We start from the raw sequence: 15,594 nt of genomic DNA, 5'->3' as shown, positions 1-15,594 counted from the left end.
TTGCAAAATTTGTAAGTATATTTTCTGTAAAGGAAACTTAACATTTAATAAAAAATAAATAAATAAATAAAAAAAATAATATATATATATATATATATATAGATATATATAGATATATTGCAATTGCTAAAAATAAAATAATATGAAACTAGCAAGTTTAAATCTAGGCCAGCTGAAAAACATCTTTACATTTGAGCCTTGCTGTTGTAAACTGCCCTCTCATTAACCTTTATGAAGATCAGTCCTGTGGCCTCACAGTTGGAGGTCTGCTGATGATAGTGCTGTCCTGCGGTGACCTCCAGCATGTCACCAGCTGCCTCCTGTATTGGCCAGGGAATTCCTGCTGTCACCCTGAACTAGGGATGTGCAACACCACAAAAAACGACTAATCAACTATTTGGTGTTAAGTAACCCATAAAAAGTATAATTAGGTTCTGTAATGCTCACGTGACCCTTAACAGACGCGTTTCAGAGGGATATATGGATGCTAAGCGCAGCAGTTCAACATGGTAACTAAAGGATATTCAACAAATAAATAGGCTTAATAAATGTACTTCTTATTGCACAAAACTATCAAATGATATACAGTACAGAGCATCACAAGATGCGCTTATGCGCCAAGGCTGGGCATCACCAGCCACCTCACGATACGATACGTATTGCGATAGACATGTCACGATTCGATATATCGCGATAAATCATGATATCATGATTCGATTTTTCTTTTAAATTAATTTGGGTATATTTCAGTTTTAATATCCATTTTGCTTTTTTCTCATTTTACACTTGTTAAATTATGGACATACAGTATCAATTTTACAAATTTTATTTTATCATTAGTTTTTCATCATTTTGGTGACATTTTACCTTTTTTTTTTTTTTAATATTTACAGTGGGTTCAAGTATTTACTTTATTAAGTGCTAAAATGATACTGTCACTTTATGACCTGTGGCAGGGACTTTGACAGTAGTTGCTGATGTTTGTGTGAAGTGAAGTTCAGAGAGAGTGTGGGGTGTGAGACTTTGCTTTTCAAATCTACAGTAAAACACATTCAGGTCGTCAGCCAGTTGTTGATTCCCTACAGTGTTGGGGATGGTGTCTTGTAGTTAGTAATGTCTTTCAGGCCACTCCACACTGATGCAGGGTCATTAGCTGAAAACTTGTTTTTCAGCTTCTCAGAGTAGCTTCTTTTAGCCACTCTCATCTCTTTTGTCAGTGTGTTTCTGGCCTGATTGTACAAGATTTTATACCCACTTCTGTAAGCGTCATCTTTGGCCTGACAAAGCTGCCTTAGTTTTGCTGTAATACATGGTTTGTCATTGTCGAACCTTAAATATGTCCTAGTAGGAATGCACATATCCTCATAGAAACTGTTATATGATGTCACAGTATCTGTGAGCTTGTCCAGATTGATGTCTGCAGCTTCAAAAAATCTCCATTCAGTGCAGTCAAAGCAGGCTTGTAGTTCTCATTCTTCAGGTGTCCCCAGAATGTGTCTGTCAAGTTCAGCTCAAAATATCTCACAGATCATTTATTCTACCATGCCTTTATACCCCTGTTTTGTAGCCCTATTCCAAACGGGCTATTTTAGTGTCTGTAGCTTTAAATGCAAAGGAGCTGGAAGTGGGCTGTACCTTTCCTGCTGGTGCCATGGATACCCCGGCGACAACAATGCAGGAGGTCATCCAGATTGGTGTCTGCAGCTTCAAAAACACTCCAATCAGTGCAGTCAAAGTAGGCTTGTAGTTCCAGCTCTTCTTCATTGGTCCATCTCTTTACAGTTTTTACTACAGGTTTAGCTGATTTAAGTTTCTGCCTGTAGGTCAGAAGAAGATGAACCAGACAGTGATCAGAGAGTCCCAAAGCTGCTCTAGGGACAGAGCGATATGCATCCTTAAATGTTGTGTAGCAGTGATCCAGTATATTTCTGTCTCTGGTGGGGCATGTAATGTGCTGTCTGTATTTTGGCAGTTTACATGGAGATTGGCTCTGTAAAAATCGCGGAGGATAATAATAAGTGAGTCCGGGCATTGCTGTTCCGTGTCCGTGATCTGATCAGCCAGCTGTTGCAGCTCACACATGCTTGTGGAGGAATATAAACACTCACCAGAATAAACGAGGAAAACTCCTGCGGCGAAGTGCTTCCAAATTAGGACAGCACATCTTTAATGTTGTTACGTCTGTACACCAACTTTCATTGATGTAAAAGCATGTTCCACCGCCTCTCTTTTTCCCCTTTACCTCTGCAATGCAATCTGCTCTGAACAGCTGAAAGCCCGGCAGATGTAACGCGCTCTCCGGAATGGCTTCACTCAGCCAGGTTTCTATGAAGCACAAGGCAGCAGAGTTTGAAAAGTCCTTGTTTGTACGGGTGAGGAGAAGTAGTTTGTCAGTTTTGTTAGGAAGAGGCTCGAATACTCGACAGCGCTGTTTGCTTCCCTCGCTTGCGTCTCATAGCGCACTTGAACAACACAGCTGCACTTCTGACTAAAATGTCCAGCAAATCATCCGAATAGTCAAAAACAGGGAAAAGATTGTCTGGTATGTGCTGCCGAATGTTCAGCAGTTCGTCCCTGGTTAAACTGATTGGAAAACATTTACTAAATACAAGACAAACAAATGAAAACAACAAAAGAATTGAAGAGCTCCACACCAAGGCTGCCATCCACGGCGCCATCTTGTATCATTAAGGAACTTCTTACATATACTGTGGCAACAGACAAGTAAAGCATTTAGACAACACAAAAAGTTTCTTTAAAAGTCCAAATATTATTTGTTTTATTTCCATATAATTGAACGTAACTGTATTATTGGCCTACTTCCCTCTGCTCTATTTTTATTTGTTGGTCTATGTACTCGTACGTCAGATGGATGCTTTTGGAGCATCTTACTTTGATTGTGTAGCGTTGTACTACTTTTCAGCACCTCTAGTGCTAAGCGCTGTATTGTTCATTTATTTTTTATCGATGGGCCAAGTTAAACCTTGTTTGAAACTTTGAAAAACGCATCTCGAAATCATAGGTGTTGCTAGACCTTATTTAGAGTGCTTCATTTATATGAATAAATGTTTAATATAGTAGTTTAGAGGTAAATAAGGTCTAAATACCATTAAATCAACCCCCCCCCCCCCCCATCAAATGCACAATTTTAGTGCCTTTAGTGCTATTAGTGTTATTACATATTTTTCCAAAAAAATTACAATATTACTTAAATATAAACATGCATGCTTGGGTCATTTTTGTGACTCAATGTTTCAGCGTTCAAATGTTTAGCGTTGAATATTGCAAACTGGTTCACAAACAATTTTTAAAGGAAGCAAATTTAATTATGAACATTGCCATTATCTCAGATCTAAGTACATAGCACAGCCTTTCTCCCTTTCAGAAACGAATTCATTTCCTCCAGTTACTGCTGAGAGAAAAACACTGTACTACTGGTAGCCTATATAGTTACCATTGTCCTATCATACCTACAATTATATTTTAGCAGTTGTGTCTCTTTATTTAGCATCCAATCATTTCCTGGCATCCTTAAACAGTGAAATAAATGTTATGTGTTAACGTTCATGTTAAGAAATATAAATACTGTGACTTATTTTTGATAGAGCAGGCCTCTATCAAAAAGGAAGACAGATAAAGAGGAACATTGATGTCAAAAAAATTTATACAAATTGTGTAATATGTCTAATCTAATTGTGGCCTGTGTGGTGTGTGTGTGAGATCACAGATCAAAGTGTGGTAAAAAAAAAAAAAAAAAAAAAGCAAGTAATCTTGGATGCTCTGAAAGTAAGTATTCATTTAGCCAGTATCCCTGGAGGAACCTGGGGTAAAGTGCCTTGCGCAAGGGTGCAGTATTAATGGCTCATGTATGGTTCCATTTAGGACTCAAACCAGAAACTTTCCAGATTACCAGACCCGAGCATTAGCCAATATGCCAAACCGCCATCATCTATTTTCATTAGATGTTTGGTTTTGCTCTTTCAGACACACATTATGTTCAAGATCTGTCTGCATCTTTGGAAGTCTCTCAGTGCAGATATACTTTGCCAGTTGAAGTAGATCTCTTTCTCTATTGCGTTGATAGGAAGATCGACATCGACACTGATCTGCCCACTCAAACATGTCCTGACCTGCCTCATTCGCAGCGGTTTTGCCTTTTCTAAATGCTGCACTCATCCTAGCTGACCATGAAACGTCGGCAGTTACTGCAGCATCTGAGCCCCCCCCAAGACATAATTGTTCTTTCGATTTCTTGCATGGTTGGATAGGCACAACATACTGTATGTTCCGTGAGAATATCAGCCTGGTACTTTTCATATAGTGATATTGGGATGGATCCTGTTTAACTACACACTCTTTTCTCTTCTTTTTTTCAGAACTTGTACCAGAACAGGTTTCTCGGGCTTGCAGCAATGGCCTCTCCATCTCGTGCATCTCAGGGCAGGCGACGATGTAAGGAACCCATTCGGCACAGTTTTAATCCTGAACAGTTCCCTAATGTGGACTTCCAGAACGGCGTACCTGAGGAGCTGGCGGCAGCGGTGCTGCGCTCCACCAGTGACACTGACCTCGTGACCTCACATTGCCGCTCCACTCTCACAGTCAGCACCTCCAGCTACACTATCGGTCAGACGCTGGACATCACACTGAGTTGGGACATCAAAGAGGAGGTGGATGCGGGAGACTGGATTGGCATGTACCTCGTTGGTGAGCTTGTTTCTCTTCATCTAATTTTTAATGTGTACTCAGTTAAAGGAATAGTTTTCTGTTCCACATTAAAAAGAAAGTCATATGGGTTTGGCACATCATGATGGTGAGTAAATTATGACAGAATTTTCATTTTTGTGTGAACATTTAAATTCTTTTCACCACACTCTAAACGATAGACCCCTATTCCACCTGGTATTAAGATGCATCTCGGGTGATCCAATCACATGTGGTCAGGTGAGACACATCGCTGTTTTCCCCTGGTCACTTAAAAGCGTCTTCTGTGACCACTTGTGTTCAGATTTGGAGGGAAGGGTCTCTGATTCATGACGACATACATCTGTCAGAGTGTTACTGCATGATAATAAAGCACAACAAAGTCAGAAAAGATGAAGAAAGCACGGAAAATTGGCGCATTGTTTCTCTCAGATGCGGTTGAAATTAAATCTATGCACAAACTAACATGTCAAGCAGAATTATCTGTTATTTTAGTAGATTACCTGTATTAAAGGAGCTTCAGGTGTTTGTGCTTGTCATCTGCGTTGATATCAGACACACTAAAGGAGATTAGTGAAGCTCTCGGGATTGTGTATGCATCCGCTTTTTAAAAAATTTTCCGATCGGACGGTTATTTCCTTTTAAAGGCACTCGTAAACAGCAAAGTTTAAACTCTTGTTTTAGCACAGCTGTTGATTGGCAGGTGAGGGGTGGCACTTCACTGCTGCCGGGACGCATACAGGACAGATAGCGTTTACACCTCCAATGCGATGTAGTCACATGCGTTTTTGGCCACATTCATATGTGGTTTTTGTGATCTGATCACAAAAATGTTACACCCCATTTAGACCTGTATTTAAGGCTGACCACATGTGATCGGATCACCTGAAACACATCTTAATACCTGGTGGAAACGGGTTCATAAAGGTTCTTTCAGTGGTTCTTTGCAGCACAGAGCCACCTTCTTATCAAACATTGTCAATATATTTTTTTGCTGGTTCTTTAGGCCATATGGTTGTTTATATTGAGATTAAAAAGTTATTGATGTTAGATTATAGGTTATTGAAATGAGTGTGTTGGTTTCTGGGTTCTTTAAAGCACCATTACATAAAGTATTTTTCAATCCAAGTTACGAATTTAATATATCTGAAAAAACATAATATCGCAAAAACAATGAGCAAATAAGGCCGCGTTTCCATTCCATATGTTAAAAAAATAATAATCGCCACTTCCGGAGAAATTGTAGCCACTGTGACTTATTAATAAAATTCTCTTGGTTTAGAGCACACGGACAAAACACTCGAAGAACGTGTCTCATGTCTGTGAGCGACAGCTTGTCACATAGTTCTGGGAGCATTATGTGTGTGCATTCCTCCTTCCTTGCCTTTGCTGTGCAGATCTATAATATATTTTTCAAAATTGTCAATAAACCTGTTCTTTGACACAGTTAAAGTTGTATTCAACTTATTTGTTCTGCACACTCTTTGCAAGCTTTGGATTTTCAGGACACCATTATTTCAGGATGACCAGCGCAACATTTCAGATGATTAGTCCGATGATTAGTTCAGTTATGAATGAACTATTCAGTCACATGACTTGTTTGATGTGCATCTTGTATTCCTAATAAATTCAGTAGCAGTTTATTCGGAAAATGTGTTTCCATCATAGTTTATGCGCATTTTGTCTTATTGGCTACAAAGTATATCCACCTCAAGCGAGCGTATACGTTTTTATGAGCATTATTTGCATCTTGATTTTTCCATCCAGCAGTTTTTATGCGATATCCCAAAATGCGCATAAAATATGTGGATGGAAAGTCAGCTATAGAAGTTTTTCTAAAGAACTAGAGAATAAAAGGGTCTAGGGCTGTCACGATTATGAAATTTGGCTGACATCTGTCAAACAATTAATTGTGATTATGATGATTAATTGTCTGTTTTAGGGCTCTCACGATTGACAATTACGGTTATAGACGGTCGGAATTCAATTGAATGAGACACTCAAATGCACCTTTCATTCCCTTATTTGAACAATAAAATGTGATTCCGTTTTAAAGTGCACAATAATCATGGTTAGCTCAAATAACCGCGATCAGACGATTTTTTAATAATCCTAAAAGGGTCTATGTGAAACTTAAAAATATGTGGTATCAGGCTTTCTGGTTCTAATTGAAACCTTCAATTGAGTTTTAATTGAGTTTTTAAAGCTTTGTTAACTGCACAGTTCCTTTAGTACCAATGGATGAGAAAAACACGGTGTTATGTGTTGTTTCTTTATTTCTCTAAAAGAAAATTTCTCTTTGTCTTAGATGAGGTTCTGTCAGAAAACTTTCTGGACTACAAAAACAGAGGCGTGAATGGCTCCCACAAAGGTCATATCGTCTGGAAGATCGAGGCCAACTCCTACTTTGTAGAACGTATGTGAATTTTTAACCATGTTATTCCAACTTCAATTAAATAAACATGCACATGCTAGTATCTGTATAAAAATAGTAAATAGTAAAAAAAAAAAAAAAAAAGTTTTAGAGTTTTATCTATTATTTTATTAAGTTTTACATTACTATTTTCCTACCTTGTTCTGACCCTTAAAATGTAACAGGCCGTGTTCATTTAATTGAATTACATTTATGACATTATGCAGCATTACAAATGAAATGCTTATTAACCACACACAGGATGTGGGTGTCTGTAGCTATAAAAGCAACCATGCAACTTCCTCTGTGTGGCTGCTATAGAAACAGTCACAGAATGAAAAACACTTCATTTCTAATAATTTGTTCAGTGGTGTTTGAAATCCATAAGTGTGAAGAGAAATTCACTCAAGTGTGACAGGCCCTGTACATAGCACTCAAAACACCTTTCATTTCAATATAGTATTTATCATGGAATGAGAGTGTGATTTTATAGACTGAAACAACTAAAATAATGCACAAAAATAAAGCCTGTGGTGCTTCAGCTGTTTGAGGGTTATATCAGGCTTCTGTATTACACTGTGAGTCCATACAGTATGCCACTGTTTTATTTTTTTGCATTTTAACTGATATTAAGTGGAGAGAATGATATACAATACAGAGCATCACAAGATGCGCTTACGCGCCAAGGCTAGGTATCACCAGCCACCTCACGATACGATACGTATTGCGATAGACATGTCACGATTCGATATATCGCGATAAATCATGATATCATGATTCGATTGAAGGGGGTACCAAACTGTGAATCCTGAACAAAACAGTTTGGTGTTTACTCATTAGCTTCCACTCAGCTGACAACAATGAAAATAGCTACATGAATAGCTTGTTAGCTATAAGCTCGCTGTCACAGAGAGTAAAAGACGGACATTGTTTATTTTACTTTCCAGCATTGTGTCTCACCAACTAGGTAATAACATAGCGTGAAATCAACACTCAGCAGACACAATCCACCACTGCACCATTGTCTGCTGTGTTGCAAAAAGATGTTCTGATGTTTACCTTTCAGTCTGCTACATTACTGACAGCACTGACAAACTATAGCTGGCTAACACAGCAAACAGATGTGATAAACATGAGTGACTTGGTAGTCAGGGACAGGGTTAATGTTATATTAGTTATACTGAAAAGAGAAAATGATGGGGTCATTGTTTATTAACTTTCCAGTATGTATTTCACAAACTAGTTAGCAACTTACAGTGAAGACACACAGCTTAACTCCGCACTGTCTGCAGAGCCACCGTCAGTTCAGCTCTGTAAACAATGGAGTCGGAGCACGCTCGCTGGACAAACTACGTTATGACACCAATTCTAAAGCATTGTTTTCTGCATTATATGTTCTGAAAAAAAAAATTCATATCGGTAAACATATAAGCCGATACCGATATATCGGTGAAAGTCTAATATCGGCCGACCGATATATCGGTCGGGCACTAATACACAGTATAATATAGTTTTCTGGATATTCCATTGACTATAACACAATATCTTTATGTTGTGATGCTGATGGCATGTTGTGTTGGGATGGACATTTTCATTCTAGAGAGCGTTTTATTGAGAAAAAAAAAAAAAAATCATCAATGTTTTGAGTCCATTTTCCTGGAAGACAATCACTGTTTTTTTTTGTTTTTTTTTTACTTTTAGGAGTACTTTAGCATATAGATGGCCTCAAAGCTCACAGATATAGACTAAAAGCCATACACATACAAACTTACCACAAAACAATGATTTTGTTCTAATTTGGTTATTAATTTAGTTTTTAGTTACATGCATAATGTTTTTATATATTGTATATTTTTTTATTTTTGAGTAAGATCATGTCTTTTTTGTAAACAAACACATACAGCCTTAACTGTAATATAACACTGTTTCTTATTGTGACCTTTGACCTTTTCTGTGCTTTGCTCTGTTTCAGCGGAGACTAAGATCTGTTTTAAATATTATCATGGAGTGAGCGGAGCCCTGCGAGCCACCACCCCATGTGTGACCGTAAAGAACCCCTCTGCACCAGTGAGTCCTTATGTTTTAACACCCATCCAAAGCTTTCTTGATAGAAAATCTTGTGTACTTTCTTCCACAAGTAGGCAAGACATCTAGGTCTTTTATTTTGTTTCACGTGTCATGCTGTACAATATACTGTGTGTCTGGAACATTGACGTCATGCCTTCAGAAGAGCAATGGAAAGGAACATGAGTGTTAACAGATCAGTCATGTGACCTCATCTTACATCCCTCTGATGATTCAATTACATATATTACTTTGCAGATGTGAAGAAAATTCAGCTGTTTTATTGTTTATCACATTTCATCAAGTGTTTTTGAAGAGCAGAATAGTCTGTGCCATCTGTTTCTCAAAGGATTAAAGCTGCACATAATCTCAGGTTATCATTTCATGGCTTAATTCTGGTTTACCACCATAGCCACAGAGTGAACCCAACACTCTTTTTGTTTCTTTTTATTTCGGCGGCATTTCTGCACAGTTTCCAAACAGGTTTCCCAAACACTCCTACCACCCCTTCTGCCATAGATCAGTCAAACTAGTCGATTCCCCACTAAACAGTTTATTGCTGGTAGTAAAGCCACAAACTCTCGCCATTGAGTTGACATGTCAGACCAACTTTTAGACATGTTTAAATGAATGTGCTAAGAACAGCTTCTTTTATCTTGATAAAGATGTAGGACACACGGCAGTTGAGACAGTGGAAAGTTGTCAACAGGACCCGGAATTACCACTCGCAATATGCCAAATGCAAGTAATTATTGGTATTGGGGAGTAATTAAAGTGGATTTACTGGCCAGTTGGCCGAATACTTTATTAGGAATTCAAGGTAATGCATGGCTTAAATCGTTATTTAAAAATGATAGTCTGACATGAGCGAATCTAATCAAAAAGATACAAACTCCAAACTCTAGTTAAATCCAGAACATTGTGACATTTCTGGCTTTAAGCCCCAAAAACAAGAATGTTTCATACTAAATTTCAAGTTGATTGAAATGTGATGTGTCAAAGAGACTGGCTAGTTTATGATTCTGCGAGTGACAAAGACTAACGATGTTTGATGCAAGGCTGGAATATACTACACAACTTTTAAAACTGATTTCCAAAATAGTAGGCATCATAAACTTACCAACTTGATCACAACAAGATAAAAACTGGGCAACACACACCAAAGACTGGGGATCATACACTACCCAACTTTCAAGTCAATCCAATCACAAACTCGCATGGAAACACACGCCCTCCTGTTCTAGGAGACGCATGACAGATGTAAACAAACATGGATACAGGTACTGACTGCTGTTGTTGTCCAGTGATGTTAAAAGTACCAGCAGTACCAAGCACTGACGGAATTTGATACTCATGCGCTGTTTGACTACAGACGGCTGCTTTCAGACGCTCACATGCGTATGTGTCCGCACGCTCTAAGTAGCGCTCTTGTCTCGTGGGGAATGCAGCTGCGCGCGTAAACAGTCAAATGCGCTTCTTGGTCAAAATGCCCGTCTTGATGTGATATTAAAGGAATAGTTCACCAGAAAATTTTCTCTCATCATTTACTCACCCTTGTCCATTCCAGATGTGTATGACTTTCTTTCTTTTGCTGAATACAAACGAATATTTTTAGAAGAATATCTCAACTCTGTAGGTCCATACAATGCAAGTGAATGGTGACCAAAACTTTGAAGCTCCAAAAAGCACATAAATGCAAAATGTAACAATTTTCACTGTACATCTTGACATCTGCAGTCTCCTTGGCATAAGATTTCAAGCTCGATTACACTTCCTAGCACCATCTAGCACCCTCTGTGCATGCGTCAATCACTAGGAACTGAAATCATGATGGTGCCTAGAGACTGCAATGGCAAAATGTAAAGTGAAAAAGGAGTTACATTTCGGTCTGTTCTCATCCAAAACTGACTGGATCACTTCAGAAGATATGGATTAAACCATTGGAGTCTTATGGATTACTTTTCTGCTGCCTTTATGTGCTTTTTGGAGCTTAAAAATTTTGGTCACCATTCACTTGCATTGTATGGACCAACAGAGCTGAGATATTTTTTCTAAAATTCTTTATTTGTGTTCAGGAGAAGAAAGAAAGTCATACATATCTGGTATGGCATGAGGGTGAGTAAATGATGAGAGAATTTTCATTTTTGGGAGAATTATTCCTTTAATGTAAACACTTGAATATATTATGAGAGTGTAAACAGACAAGACAAGGATATTACTGTGTCATTGATAGTCAGCTCAAAAATATCAAACATGTTTGATATTCAACGACTAGATTAAATCATAGTCGGAGGGTATTTAATCAGTCGGTACTCACCATACACTCCGATTTTCTCAGACTTTCCATAATCTGTAGACTAATGAATAATGCTAGAACTAGAAAACTTAATAAACTTCAGCTAAAAAGATAACTAGTTCCTTTGTCATAGAAAAAACAAATCTTTTATTTATTTTTTATTTTTATTTTTCACCCAATTTGGAATGCCTAATTCCCAGTGCGCTTTTTAAGTCCTCGTGGTTGCGTAGTGATTCGCTTCAATCCGGGTGACGGAGGATGAATCCCAGTTGCCTCCGTGTCTGAGACCATCAACCCGCGCATCTTATCACGTGGCTTGTTGAGCGCGTTACCGCGGAGACCTAGCGTGTGTGGAGGTTTCACACCATCCACCGCGGCATCTGCGCTCAACTCACCACGCGCCCCACCAAGAACAAACCACATTATAGCGACCACGAGGATGTTACCCCATTTGACTCTACCCTCCCTAGCAACCGGGCCAATTTGGTTGCTTAGGAGACCTGGCTGGAGTCACTCAGCATGCCCTGGGATTTGAATTAGCGAAATAGCGAACTCCAGGGGTGGTAGCCAGCGTCTTTTACCACTGAGCTACCCAGGCCCCGAAAAAACAAAATCTTTATATTTTAGTACAAAATACAATTTCATGGCTGGTAAAAAAAAATTATATTAGATTAGATTAAGTCCCCAGCCACTGGGGGTTGCATCAGGAAGGGCATCCGGCATAAAACCTGTGCCAAGTCAAATATTCGGATCACGGATGGTCCGCTGTGGCGACCCCTAACGGGAGCAGCCTGAAGAAGAATATATTAGATTAGATTAGATTTTTTTTGTTTTCTAATTTTCTTAATTGAATGTTTCCATGCTTCTATAAATTAATTTTACATCCAACTTTCTACTGTCAGGTGTTTAAGCCGGTGACCACAGATGACGTACCTCAGAGCCAAGGCAGGAGAAGACTCATCAGCTTCTCTCTGTCAGGTGTGTGTACCATTAAACTGACATGACCAGAAAGTATCATTAAGCTTCATCAATATTTATGGGACTTCTATTTTTAGTGTCTTCACCGTTATTTATTATTGATCCAGCGCTTACAATTTTCTGTAAACAACAATAGAAAGATTAAGGCCTATTTCATTTAATTTTTTCTTACCTTACAAAATGTTCTATGACAGTACCATGTTACAGTGATGATACCAGATGGTAATACTATGGCCCTGTCCTAGTACCCCCACTTGCGGTTTTGGACTTGCCTACTTACCCACTTGTCTTAAGTATTTCTGGTGTTTTGCCACAGTGTGCAAGTTGACGTGAAGACTGCAAGTGCATGTAAGTCTTTTGATCGCACTCATAGAATTAACGATGTTGGTCCCGGTCGCAACAGCTGTTTTTGTAGTTGCACTCTGAAGACTGATTGTTGTTGGTAGTGGTGACTGTTATAGCCTACTTATAATAATATATAACCGAATAGTTTACCCAGCCTTTTATTTATTATTACACTATGGTTGTTGGAAGTGTATTGTGTTGCTGAAAATATGTAAGTAAATTTTTTATGATGTTTCATTGTGTGAAATTAATTGTAAAAGTTAATTATTTTTAGTCATTTTGATTTTCAATACTTTGCATATTAAAATATGTTTAACTGTAAAATTATGTCATCCATAATCACTGTTAAATCCATTTCTTTCTACATTGTTTCTCAATACACTACATTAAACTTACAACCCCAGTTTCTAAAAAGTTGTGACTGAATGAAAAATCGTAATAAAAACAAAAAGGAGTGATTTGTAAATTATATTCACCCTTTGATATATTGAAAACACTACAACTAAACATTATATGATGTTTTACCTACAGTCATTTCAAATTAGATGATTGCAACACCCTCCAAAAAAGTCGGGACAGTCGAGTGTTTACCACTGTGAAACATCACCACTTCTTCTAATAACATTCACTAAGCATTTACAGTGCATCTGGAAAGTATTCACAGCGCTTCACTTTTTCCACATTTTGTTATGTTACAGCCTTATTCCAAAATGGATTAAATTAATTATTTTCCTCAAAATTCTACAAACAATACCCCATAATGACAATGTGAAAGAAGTTTGTTTGAAATCTTTGCAAATGTATTAAAAAAAAAAAAAGAAAAAAAAAATCACATGTACATAAGTATTCACAGGCTTTGCTCAATACTTTGTTGAAGCACCTTTGGCACCAATTACAGCCTCAAGTCTTTTTGAGTATGATGCTACAAGCTTGGCACACCTATTTTTGGGCAGTTTCTCCCATTCTCCTTTGCAGGACCTCTCAAGCTCCATCAGGTTGGATGGGGAGCGTCGGTGCACAGCCATTTTCAGATCTCTCCAGAGATGTTCAATCGGGTTCAAGTCTGGGCTCTGGCTGGGCCACTCAAGGACATTCACAGAGTTGTGCCGTAGCCACTCCTTTGTTATCTAGGCTGTGTGCTTAGGGTCGTTGTCCTGTTGGAAGATGAACCTTCGCCCCAGTCTGAGGTCCAGAGCGCTCTGGAGCAGGTTTTCATTAAGAATGTCTCTGTACATTGCTGCATTCATCTTTTCCTCAATCATGACTAGTCTCCCAGTTCCTGCCGCTGAAAAACATCCCCACAGCATGATGCTGCCACCACCATGCTTCACTGTAGTGATGGTATTGGCCAGGTGATGAGCGGTGCCTGGTTTCCTCCAGGCATGACGCTTGCCATTCAGGCCAAACAGTTCAATCTTTGTTTCTCATGGCCTGAGAGTCCTTCAGGTGACTTTTGGCAAACTCCAGGCGGGCTGTCATGTACCTTTTACTGAGGAGTGGCTTCCGTCTGGCCACTCTACCATACAGGCCTGATTGGTGGAGTGCTGCAGAGATGGTTGTTCTTCTGGAAGGTTCTCCTCTCTCCACAGAGAAACGCTGGAGCTCTGTCAGAGTGACCATCGGGTTCTTGGTCACCTCCCTGACTAAGGCCCTTCTTCCCCGATCACTCAGTTTGGCCGGGCGGCCAGCTCTAGGAAGAGTCCTGGTGGTTCCAAACTTCTTCCATTTACGGATGATGGAGGCCACTGTGCTCATTGGGACCTTCAATGCTGCAGAAATTTTTCTGTACCCTTCCCCAGATCTGTGCCTCGATACAATCCTGTCTCGGAGGTCTGCAGACAATTACTTGGACTTCATGGCTTGGTTTGTGCTCTGACATGCACTGTTAACTGTGGGACCTTATATAGACAGGTGTGTGCCTTTCCAAATCATGTCCAATCAACTGATTTACCACAGGTGGGCTCCAATCAAGTTGTAGAAACATCTCAAGGATGATCAATGGAAACAGGATGCACCTGAGCTCAATTTTGAGTGTCATGGCGAAGGCTGTGAATACTTATGTACATGTGATTTTTTTTCAGTTTTTATTTTTAATAAATTTGCAAAGATTTCAAACAAACTTCTTTCATGTTGTCATTATGGGGTATTGTTTGTAGAATTTTGAGGGAAATAATGTGGAAAAAGTGAAGCGCTGTGAATACTTTCCGGATGCACTGTATGCACTGAAGACACAGGTTTGTTAAGTTTAAAAAGTGGAATTTTCCCCCATTCATCCATTATGCAGGTTTTCAAGTGCACTATTGTATGGGGTCTTCGTTGCCAATTGGAGATGTTCAGGACTGCAGGCAGGCCAATCTAGCACCCGCACTCTCTGCTTATTCGGCTAGTATGTGGTTTGAAGTTGTCCTGCTGAAAAAAGGGACGTCCCTGGAAAAGACGCTGCTGGATGGCAGTATATGCTGCTCCAAAATTTATACATATATGTCTGCATTATGGTGCCCTCACAAATGTGCGAGTTACCCATGCCATGGGCACTGACACACCCCTGGCCCATGCAGACACTTGCTTTTGGACCTGATGCTGATAACAGCTTGGATGTCCCTTTTCCTGTTTGATAACATGACTGCTGTGTTTTTCAAAAACTATATGAAATGTGGACTCATTGGACCAAAAAACACAGTTAAAAACACAGTTCTACTTTCCATCTAAGATATGACCGAGCCCAGAGAAGTCAGCAGCACTTCTGGACAGTGTTGATGTATGGCTTCTGCTTTACATAGTAAAGTCTTAACTT

The 15,594-nt window shown here is 39.1% G+C and overlaps 1 protein-coding gene across 2 annotated transcripts in view; it reads left to right on the top strand.

The window, feature by feature from the left end:
- Positions 1 to 15,594, top strand: part of LOC127443136 (E3 ubiquitin-protein ligase HECW1-like) — a 77,888-nt gene that overhangs the window by 13,891 nt on the left and 48,403 nt on the right. For both annotated transcript variants that reach the window (XM_051701671.1, XM_051701670.1), the window contains exons 2-5: positions 4,377 to 4,707; positions 7,013 to 7,120; positions 9,090 to 9,184; positions 12,380 to 12,455. In XM_051701671.1, the coding sequence (XP_051557631.1) occupies positions 4,377 to 4,707; positions 7,013 to 7,120; positions 9,090 to 9,184; positions 12,380 to 12,455 (610 nt within the window). The remainder of the gene's footprint in view (positions 1 to 4,376; positions 4,708 to 7,012; positions 7,121 to 9,089; positions 9,185 to 12,379; positions 12,456 to 15,594) is intronic.

Source organism: Myxocyprinus asiaticus, chromosome 6 (genome assembly GCF_019703515.2).
Source record: "Myxocyprinus asiaticus isolate MX2 ecotype Aquarium Trade chromosome 6, UBuf_Myxa_2, whole genome shotgun sequence".
NCBI lineage: Eukaryota > Metazoa > Chordata > Actinopteri > Cypriniformes > Catostomidae > Myxocyprinus > Myxocyprinus asiaticus.
This window is presented reverse-complemented; position numbering and strand designations above follow the sequence as displayed.